This window comes from Frankliniella occidentalis, unplaced genomic scaffold (genome assembly GCF_000697945.3).
Source record: "Frankliniella occidentalis isolate FOCC.00 unplaced genomic scaffold, Focc_3.1 Scaffold8, whole genome shotgun sequence".
Lineage (NCBI taxonomy): Eukaryota > Metazoa > Arthropoda > Insecta > Thysanoptera > Thripidae > Frankliniella > Frankliniella occidentalis.
The window spans coordinates 997997-1008600 of record NW_026267138.1 but is presented as its reverse complement, the minus strand read 5'-3'; the positions used below and the strand labels follow the sequence as shown (position 1 = coordinate 1008600).

Below are 10604 nucleotides of genomic sequence, written 5' to 3'. Positions count from 1 at the left end.
ACCACACGGGCAGCAAATCAGGAGGCAGAGGAGACTACGTGGCGAGGCGGGAGCGGCTCGGCCGCGTCCAATAACGTAGTGTCCTTCAGCTTGCATTTTGCGACCCGGCCACCCGTGCCCCCCTCCCCCCACTCGCGCCCACTTCCTCGCTGCTTAACTTCGTCTACACGGACGCGAAACTAGTCCCCCTCTCCCTCTCTCTCTCTCGTGCGACGCATCTGCCAGTCCCCTCGAACGCACCCGTCTAATCGCTAGACACGAACCGTGTAGTAGAGGCCCGCCCCGGCGGCTCAGCGGACAGTTCTCGGCAGGCCAGGTTCGCGTGCAGATCACCACCAGTCACTCCACCTCGACATGTCCCTCAGCATGGAGCGCTTCGCGGGCCGCGTGGCCGTGGTGACGGGCGCCAGCAGCGGCATCGGCGCGCAGATCGCCGAGGACCTGGTGCGCGCCGGGATGGTGGTGGTGGGCGTGGCGCGCCGCGTGGACCGACTCCAGGCGCAGGCCGCCTCGCTGTCCGGGCTCCGCGGCCGCCTCGAGCCGCTGCAGGCCGACCTCTCCAGCACGGACGAGCTGTGCCGCGTCTTCAAGTGGGTGGACGACAACCTGGGCGGCATCTCCGTCCTGGTTAACAACGCCGCCATCATGCCTCTTGTGGCCATCCCAGGTACAGTGCACGCCGTATGACTTTCCCGGGGGGTGCAGGCAACAACTGCCAGCGTCCTGGGAGAGATGATGTTGACTTTGTGTCTGCCGATGCAGATTTCGACCCAGCAGAGTCCGAGAAGCTTGTCTTCACCAACGTCTCGGCTGTGATGATAGGCTGCACTCTGGGTATTGCGAGCATGAAGAGGAACGGTATCAAGGACGGACACATAATCAACATGAACAGGTGAGGGCGGACGTGGCTGCGCGTACAATAGTGTTTTTCAGAGCTGGACGGGAAGAAGTAAAATGGAAGAACAAACGGCGTACTGCTCATGCGCAGACGTGGAGTGGGGGAAGCAGGGGATGGAATGGGGGGTGTCTGTCTATGCTCATGCGCAGTGCGCCTTTTGTTTTTCTGTTTTACTTCTTCACGTCCAGCGTTAGCTGTAGCAAATAATCAAATTCGGGTCTGGGTGGGCTATGGGCTTAGCGGGGCAGCGTCGAACTCTGGTACAGTGGGGCGTTGTTTTGGTTCCTGATCATCTTGTCGGTCGTGCCGTGTGGGATTGCTTATCAAGCCGCCCTTTGCAGCACTGCTGGCCACCGCATCCTCGCGTCCCCCGGTCTCGGGTCCGCCGTCGCGTACTGCGCCAGCAAGCACGCCACGGTGGCGCTCACCCAGGGACTCCGCGCCGACCTGCAGGCGCTCAAGGCGAGCGGCTTCAGGATCCGCGTCACGGTAAGGGAGCGGCGCTCGACGGAGTCCCCTGTGCAGCCGTGTACTCCGGGCAATGCTCGCCTCCGATGACTCCCGCTCATTGCGTTGTTCTCAGAGCCTCAGCCCGGGCGCCGTCCAGACCGAGATGCTGCCCGAGGGGTACCGCAAGTCGCTGCCGGATGCCGACATGGCACTGAGGGTCAAAGACGTGTCCACCGCCGCCCTCTACGTCCTCGGCTCACCACCCGCGGTTGAGGTACCAGGCCGCCGCACCCCGCCATTTTGGCAACTTTGAGCTTTCCTGTCCTCCGACTGTCCCATACGAATCCGGTTGTGATGTGTTTCAGATCACTGAGCTGACCATCCAGGCCACTGGAGAGTTCATCTAAGCGCGGACAGGTGCGGAAACCTGCGAACATGCGAACTCTGCCGTCTGCGACGACCACCCGAATCTCGCCGTCAACTCTGCAAAAATGTTTTGAATATCACCTGTGTTATACAGAAAAGCTGCTTACAATAAAAACCTTTCAAACACAAAAAATGGTTCTTTGAAGATGAACAGGAACGCCAACAAGCGCCAACAAATATGAGTAGCGCAATATGGTGCCAATTTTGTGATGTGCACAGCGGGCGCGGGACTTTTTGAACTGTCTTTTCGTCAAAAGGGAAATTATCACCGAAAATTACTCATGGCATAACCCCCTTCCCCAGTATTCCCAGGTGTTGCGCTCGCGCACCCACCTGCGCAAATTATTGGTAAATACCCGAAGATTTGCGCAATTAAATCGTCTCGTGAAGTCTCAATTGAAATATTATAAACAGAATGCATTACTATAATTTTTATCATCTGCTTCCATGATCCGTTCCGAGACAGAATTTTTCATTCGTTGACTTACGATATATGAACCACTGGGGCACCTCGGGTCACGCATTGACCTCAGAAAAGCAGGATCCCAATAAACACGAATACTCACTTTAAGTCATTTGATTTATACCCCCTTGTAGGGAAGTACAGGACGCCTAGCAAATTCGTACCCCCTCCCCCCCACACACACACTCACCCTCGCACTCACCGTAGTTTTCATATCTCTCATATTCATATCTTATCGCTAATGTTCCGCGCAACGCGCCATAGGGACCTCAGCCGCCCCGACCAGGTGTTCTGTACCCCCTGTGGCGAGGGGGTGAAAATCTCATGGCAGCCTGCCCCCCCCCCTCCTCCCTGTACCTAGGGCCCCCGACTCCCTGTACCCTTCTTGGGGAAGGGGCGCTCGGTTGCCTCTTGCTGTGTCAGCACGACTGAAACCAACAGCATACTGCCAGTTCCCCTATACCAAGGGGATACAAATCAAATGACTAAAAATGTGAGTTATTCGTATTCGTGCTTAGTGGGGTCCCGCTGTTCTCGGGTCAATGCGTGCCCCAGTGGTTCATGTGTGTCGTAAGTCAGCAAAAAAGATGTGCACATCACAACATTGCACCAGATTGCTCTACTTCGAGGGGGCAAGAACTCCGGGAATCATGTGTACACCTGCCTGGGAATCATCAGGATGAAAATTAATCGAAATCAACATAAAAGGCTTAAACTAAGCGGGAAACTAGTGAAACTGGAACATTAGTAGAAATAGGCGTTTTCTACCCCTGGCGAATAGACGGTTCCCGCTCTGCACGGTTCGAGAAGAAGTAAGGAAATCAGGACCGGAACCAGTACGAAAAGTGCGCTTATTTTTCGTATTTAACTGCACAGTTTCACTTAGATGACCTCGAGAAAGTCCATCATGTAACTATAAAGGTTCATTTGCACTAGTTTTTACCGTAATTTCAGAACTGTTTCCGGTGACGATTTCCTTCTTGAAATGGGCACAGCGGGAACCGTCTATTGTACTACTAGGGCGTCGACAGGGGGGTCCCAGCCGATGGTACCCCTCTCTGGCAAGGGGGTACTGATGGCCGCGGCCGGCCCATTGGGGGGGGGGGGGGGGTACACATGCCCCAGGCGATTTGTACCCCCCCTCCTTATTGGGAGGGAGGTACACCGATGCCCGCGGTGATTTGTACCCGGGGGTATGCGGGTACAAATCGCCTGCTACACCGTTACAGCACGCTTCGCACACTGAAAGGCAGGCAGGCGCTCATTTCCATCGACCAAGTACTCTCACGGCTGTGCCGGTGAAACGTCCTGACATTTACATCTTCTTGACGGACTCCTCTCTATACAGCTACACCATAGCCAGGCGCCGGCAGCGCAGCCCCCTCCACCTTCCTCACGCCCAACTGGGGCGGGTGTTGGGAGGGTGCGTGTACAAGGGGGAGGCAGAGGCAGAGGCGAGGTGAGGCCAAAGTGTGCGATGGCTTGCTCGTCTAATGGCCACCATTTTAGGCGTGCGTCACATCAGCAGTGCACGCCCGCCCCACCCTACCACGGCTCTCCTCCAAGTCACCTCTACTGCCGAGCGCTGCGATCTTCCCCCCAACCCTCCTCTCCCACAATCAAAATGTAGTTAAAATTAGTGTAAATTGTAATAGAAAACAAAAATAACATCGGAAACACAAATCAGTGTTTTATTTGTTACCCGACAGACTCTCGCCATTCCAACAATCAAACCATACTCCTCCCAATTTCCACTCCTCCACTTTTCACCCACAAAAACAAATTTAAAAATCCCCCGACCCGCTTTGTCCGTTTGTGCGATGGAGGAGAATAACGAACGGTGCATGTTACGTCTTGGAGATTGAATATCAGAGATCTAACGAGAGACAGATATTCTCAAGCGGCGAACGTTTTCTCCCTTTGCGTGCTCTCTCTCTCTCTCTCGGCTTGTTGGTCGGCGCGAGGACGTCAACCTCACGTGTGCCGTGTTTGACCGCCCTTGTTACTCCGGGACGCCCTCGTGTGTGAGAGAGTGAGTGTGTGTGTGGTTGTGCCAGTGTGTGTGTGCGCGCGCGCGTCTCGTCCAGGCGAGTCAACCTGCCTGTCTGTCTACTTGTCAATGAAGCCGGCCTCCTGGTCCCCGCCCCGTCCCTCGCTCCACCTGAGTGCTTCCATGACACAGCCGAGCGGGCCGCTGGCACCGGGCGGGGCCCGCGCGGCTTCCACTCCGAGCTCTCTGCTTTTGCGCTCTCTCTCTCTCTCTCTCTCTCTCTCTCTCTCTCTCTCTCTCTCTTGTCTCTCTCTCCTGCACAGACGACTCCTGACGACGAAACGTATGCATGTGTGCGTGAGACTGTTCTATTCCCATAAGCGTGAACATTGAACGGCCTCCTGCTCGTCCCTCCCCCTCCGCTAACGAAACCTGCTGCTTGAGGAAAGCGGGTGACATGGGTGGGAGCAAGCGAGTGGGATAACTACGATAGGAGGAGAGGGGAGGGGGACAATCAACATCTCCTCCATCGTCGCGTCCTCAGTCCAAAATTAATCCCCCATCATCAACACCCTCGCAGCCGCGGCGGCGCTCTCGGCCCTCCCGTCACCCGCCTCCATCATCGTCCCGTCCTCCCTCAGAGGCCGCCGCCAGCGCTGCCGCCGCCGCCACTGCAGTTCGCGGGGCTCTTAATTAAGTCGGACAAAGCGCCAAGGACGGTCGGTCGGACGGGAGGCAAGCGCGCGCCTCGGGGCCGACGCCCTCCGGCAGAAAAAGGCGAAAGGAAGGCGGGGGAGGGGGTCATAGGCAGGCGGGGAGGGAAGGGGAGCGACTCGTTAGCCTGCCCGCGCCCAACGAATGACAAAATGTTTGCTCTCGCTTTAAGGCCCTGCCCCCCCCCCCTCTCCCCCGAGCAAGCGCGCCCGCGAGGGTCAAGTTGACGCTTACACCCTTCCGTCGTCCGCCGCGCAGCCACCGCCGAGGGGGACGAAAGGGCGTCTTTTCATAGGAAACGAGTGGTGCGCACGAGGGGCATGGCATACTAGCTACACGAACGGGGTCGTAAAAAAACCTAATAGACCGCATCGATAAATTTTGAACCTACGAATCAACCAAGCGAAACTGACTTTGGGAAAACTACCAGACAATAGTTGGATTCGTGTTTATGTCATCGTGACAGTAAAAATTGGGTAGTAAGATGTTATTGTTCTGATTGATGCAAAGCAGGAAGGTTGTACACAAAGGCGATTGTACAAATAACATACATAAGGATCATAGAAAATTGAAAAACGATGTCTCATTTAAGGAAAAGGGGAAAACTTTAAAGGAACACCCATATTATAGGAAAACTCCGATCTCGCCCTCGCCTCGGATTTCGAGGAATCTTCTCAAAAAAGGACAATGCCACATTTTGGGGGGAAGACTTCTTATCGAAATCTGAAGAAATTTCCCGAAACTAAGGAAGTCTCTCAAAGTTTTCCTTTTCCCCTTGAAAAAGAGACAACGTTTTTACCGTGGAGAGGATGGGTAATGGAGCAGTGGGGCAGGGTTAGAGAGGCAGCCACGGGGAAGTGCACAGCATGCACCTGGGAGCGCCCGGTTGGTGCAGTAACGGGGTGCATTATGTACAATGGTACGGCGGACACAGGACAACGCTCAGACATGCAAAACAAAAGCAGGGAACAAGCTATTTCCGCCGCGCAGCGCACTGAGCACCGCTCGTTACTGCAAGCGACCCGCCACGACCGCCTGCAAGCAGCGGTGCCATATCCAATATACGCTCTCCTAAAATAGTCATTGCTTTGTCTCATCGTTTCAAGTATAACATTAATTATGTGCCCGCACTATTTCAGCACGTTCATTTTTCCTCTTATCCGTTCGGCAAATTACGGGAGCGTATGCCGCCTGCGATACTCGGGGTAGGCAACTCCGCAATACACGCATGCACTGCAGGCAAGATGTTGCCTACCTAGCAGGCGCTCTGAGAGCGTTCTGGAAAAAAACAAAATGATAGTGATAATTTCAACCTTTAAAAGACACACAATGTTATGTCTTTTAAAAATGCGTTTTTTTAGTATGCCTGTAGAGTGTCCTTACAGAGGCACTAAACAGAAAATTTGACTAGCACCCCTGGAGAGGCACGACATAGCACCTTTGTTTTTCCAGTGTTGCATTGGCTGAACTGAGTTTCGTATGGCGAATGGCGGGCGAAATTTCTGAATGATCCCTAACGAAGCTATACCTGCTAAGTGCCGGACAAGCGTTATTACCTTCGACTTTTTCTGTTTTGCTGTTTGTTTGTTTGTTTTTTGTTTTTTTGTTTTTTGTTTTTTTGTATTCTTGGTTTTGTTTGGGAGAATGTTTGCGTGGCTCCGGCCGCAGTTATGACGGCGGATCCGACCGCACTGCTCGACGACACGACCCAAAGCCAAAGCCACGGCTAGACGTCTGGCGAGCAGGGCGTGCCACCCACCTGCAGCGCACAGCGGCACACTGCACGAGGTGTTCCAGTACAATCTTTGGGTACTTGATTTACCTGAGTGACTGCGGGCGCTTGTCCCAGCATTCTTCTCAAAACAAGCTCAACCTACTCAAGAGAATAAAATACACAAAAATTTGCTAATACTAGAACACGTGTTTTATAAGTGTGGTGCGAATCCAATACCAAAGTGCAAGAAGGTAGAAAAAAATATATATGCATGACCCAACGTGAGCAGCTCTTTTGTTTACACACTGCTGTTTTGAAGATAAAGGCCCTTGCATGAGTGCCTATGCTGGCTAACCGCTTGAGTTCGAATCGGTTCGGATCGATCTGGTTCAGTTCGCCACAAGCATCGGCCAACAAAATTGTCATTTAAGGGGTCAGACGGACGTCTCTTATGACGACATGCTGAACATCCACTCCGCTTCTCTCGGCCCATCTCTCGCGGGCTCTCATGCGCTTCCGGCGTGTCGTCTCACTCTGCGAGACTCTGAAGGAGAACGTGGAGAAGGATCCCAGTCATTACGAGACGGAGCTTACAGCGGAAATTGCTCGCGTAGGGCAAGAGGCGACGGACCGAAGCAGCAAGACGGGGATGGGGAAGAGGAAGACGGGGATGAAGAAGAAGAAGAAGAAGAAGAAGAAGAAGAAGAAGAAGAAGAAGAAGAAGAAGAAGAAGAAGAAGAAGAAGAAACCCTGCCGGCGCGCCGACATCTGCTGGCATCTGCGTAACCTCTTAAATTTTTAATTGTTTCATCAGAACGAGTCTCGGGGGGTGAGAGAGCAAATTTCAAGGCGTCGTCGTTTTTAGAGGAATAACAAAGCAGATATCCGGCCAGGTGGCAGATGGTGCGAAAGTGCGATATGGATCTTCAGCCGCGCCAGAATCACACAGAATTCTTATCAACACTCTATTCGTCTCTTTTGGCGCAGAGAGGTAGGTAGTGTACAGTCACAGGGTGTCGAGCGGTGACCTAATATTAAATTCAAGGGTTTTTCCCGGGTTTTCCCAGGGCAAAATAGTCAAAATTCAAGGGTTTTGAAAGACTTTTTGGAAACAAAAAATTGCTCATAGGGGTTACTTTTCTTAACAAAAGTCAGAAAATTATATCACTAAAAGTGTTCGTCCATCTACAGAGCAGGAATGGAAACAAAAAAGGTGAGACGTGCGCAGAGAGTTGAAACACGGAGATCAACTGCTCAGTGACGAGGACTGTGCGCACTTTTTCCCGGGTTTTGAGCAAAATTCAAGGGTTTTTCCCGGGTTTTTCCCGAACGAATTAATTCAAGGGTTTTTCCCGGGTTTTCAAGGATTCCAGGGTCGCTCGACACCCTGAGTCAGAGCAATGTGGCGCCGAGGCACACGCTGTTTACCTGTTACGATTTCTCTGAAAACCACTTTAAGAGAGTCCCCAAGACTGTCTCTTCTAGAAGGAAAAATTCCCAGCAGGGCGCTTTGCATGAGGGTTAGGTTTGTGGTTGGTTTGTTACAACTCCATTGAAATACTTTTTCTGTGGCACAAAAACTGTTTCAGTTTAAGGCCCCCTTTTAGTCCCTCTGATACGTTCTGGAGTTGAAGGGTTTTGGAGGGATTTTGAAAAGAGACGATAATGAGAAGAGCTGCCCGCTGTGCTCTGATCCGCGTCCTGGTGATGGCTGGAGTATAATTCCTGACCGCTAATTATTTTACCGATGCCGGTCGGGTGGATGGACTCTGTTAGGATCGAGTTGCCGGAGCAGCGCCGGCAGGGGGAAGGGGAGAGAGAGTGGAAAGCAGCGGAGTGGAGTCAGTGGCGAGCGAGAGGCTATAGTAGCGGGATGCCAGGTGCCAGGTATGGTGGCGAGCGGTGGTGGGAGGAGAAAGAAGACGAATGAAAAGGGGAAGAATGAGGCAAAGAGTTAACGAGGAGTGCGGGGAGGGGGATTGGCCCGAGCGCCACGTAATACCGTGAGACGCGACGGGAAGAGGCCGGAGGGGGACTGGTGGCCAGCCCTTTAGTGAGGCTGGCTCGGCCCCCTGGGCCCCTGCTCGGCTCGAGTCACCCCGAACCGCAATCAATCCTGTTTCTTCCATTATTATTATTCCACTTCAAACTACGGGGCCGACTTTATGCCTATCAACTACTTCAGTGATGAGGGAATCTCCAATTCTGGAGCAGATACGACGGTGGCGGCGGAGAGCTGGCGGCCACCCGTGCGACGGCCAGCCTAGAGACCTTGCCCTTCCTCCCCGGCCCATAGAACCTCTAAGCTCCCGCAAAAGTCATTCGGAAAACCTTTCACAGAGGGGAACTGATCCGAACGGAGGTCACGCCCTCCGCTCAATAGACTTTACGACCCCTGCTCGCCCTGCTCCAGCCAGCGGGCTCACATCTGCCTTCCGCGTGAAGCGTGGTATCGGCAATTCCACACGTCACTAGTCAAGCAGCATCGTGTGTTCTAAACGAAGACCGACGAAGACCGCAGTGGCAATGTTTTATTGACAGGCTGTAAGCAAATTTAATGAGAGACTCTGCGCCTCTGTGCTGTACCGAAATTTTTCAGCTTTAGGCTATCACTAAAGAGTTAAAATCTAAATTAGGCACCAAATGGAAAAAAAGGGGTAGAAAATTAATAATTTCAAAAATTTCAATGGCATCTCTCCTTGAACAAGACAAAAATAATCCCGCAGAGAGAAACATTTGGTTCAAAAAGTCCAACTCACCTTGCCGAAGCTGCCCTTTCCAATCGCCCGCAGGATCTGGAAATGGTCGAAGTTGACTGCAACAGAAAAAGGGGAGGAAAGGTGAAAATCTATGCGTCTGCAGAGGCAGAGAAGAAAACCAAGGGCGAGGACGCGGATGCTTGCTCTGTCACGAATACGTGTCTCAGACTTTTTTTAAAGTGATATAGAAAGAATGCTCTGTCTTGTCACGTCCATCCCCCTTTGCTGGGCATATCATTGAAAATAGATGAAGACAGCGAGGTAGAGCGAGGCGTGGCGGTTCTCGTGGAAGTAGCGCCCAAGTGGCTGGCCGGCCTCCGCACTGCCCTCCCCTTTTTCTGTCTCCGAAAAGTCAGGTGGCCATGCAATTACCATGAGGAAGCACGGAACTCAGAGGACAGGAAGGAGGGGACGACTGGCGAGTCACGTGACACTTCCCAAACTGAACACAAAGAAAATGGAATGCAATCGTCGCTGCCGTGACAATATTCGTTGTTAATTAATTGAGTAAATATAACAAAGCAGCAACATTTAATTTGTTATAGGAAGCAAAGCAGCTTGAAAAGCGTTACAATTTAATAACAAAAACATATCAGACACCATTACAGACAAATATTCTTTCTGCGCCGTTAAGAAGTCCGAGATGATAAAAAGTCTCAGCGAGAGCGAAACTACCGAAGCCTGATCCTTGCGGAATCGGGACAGTGTACCTGAGGCCCACAATGGTAAGGGCTTAGGGCTGGGCTCGCCAAGGCGCCGCGGTCAGACCGTGCTGGACGCCAACTTGGACCCGACCGTACCGGACCGGACACGGCGGAGGGGTCGGAGGTCAGACCAGCTCCGCGTCCTGTCCTTCTGTCAGGGCCGCGTTCGAGCTGCTCACCCAAAGCAAGGCGCCGTTGAAGGGGGGCCCCTCGTTCCAAAGAAATGGAGCAGTTGTTCGAACGCAGCCAACGGCAGCGGATGAAAAGATGGAGAAGGAGAAGACGAGTCGACGTGGGCCGCGCGGGGACGGGCTCGGAAGGGGGCGCGGGGCTCGGCGGGGGCGGGACCACTGCCCTCTGTGAAAGGGGATTCCAGACCCGCCACTGTCAGCCAGAACCGACCAAGCGTAATAGCACGGCATGAGTGCTGCTCGAGCAGAGCAGCGCAGACCGCCTCGCGACAGGAACGGGTCCGAGACGACTACA

At 53.1% G+C, this 10604-nt stretch overlaps 1 protein-coding gene and 1 long non-coding RNA gene across 2 annotated transcripts in view; one reads left to right on the top strand and one right to left on the bottom strand.

Moving 5' to 3' along the window:
• The first annotated feature begins 248 nt into the window (after window positions 1-248).
• On the top strand, window positions 249-1907 carry LOC127751534 (farnesol dehydrogenase-like). The gene is made up of 5 exons (XM_052275221.1): window positions 249-667; window positions 763-892; window positions 1240-1387; window positions 1482-1622; window positions 1714-1907. Exons 1-5 carry the CDS (start codon window positions 355-357, stop codon window positions 1753-1755), a joined length of 774 nt encoding a protein of 257 aa, XP_052131181.1. The 5' UTR covers window positions 249-354; the 3' UTR covers window positions 1756-1907.
• A 7482-nt stretch (window positions 1908-9389) lies between these two features.
• Window positions 9390-10604, bottom strand: part of LOC113203839 (uncharacterized) — a 21662-nt gene continuing 20447 nt past the window's right edge. Inside the window, exon 3 of the long non-coding RNA XR_003303264.2 lies at window positions 9390-9470. This is a non-coding gene — a long non-coding RNA (uncharacterized LOC113203839). The remainder of the gene's footprint in view (window positions 9471-10604) is intronic.

Bases quoted from the DNA above. Each gene is read 5' to 3' on its own strand.
- LOC127751534 (XM_052275221.1), top strand. From the start codon at position 355: ATGTCCCTCAGCATGGAGCGCTTCGCGGGCCGCGTGGCCGTGGTGACG. The intron at 893-1,239 runs GTGAGGGCGGAC...CGCCCTTTGCAG, and splicing joins CACATAATCAACATGAACAG to CACTGCTGGCCACCGCATCC. The intron at 1,623-1,713 runs GTACCAGGCCGC...GATGTGTTTCAG, and splicing joins GCTCACCACCCGCGGTTGAG to ATCACTGAGCTGACCATCCA.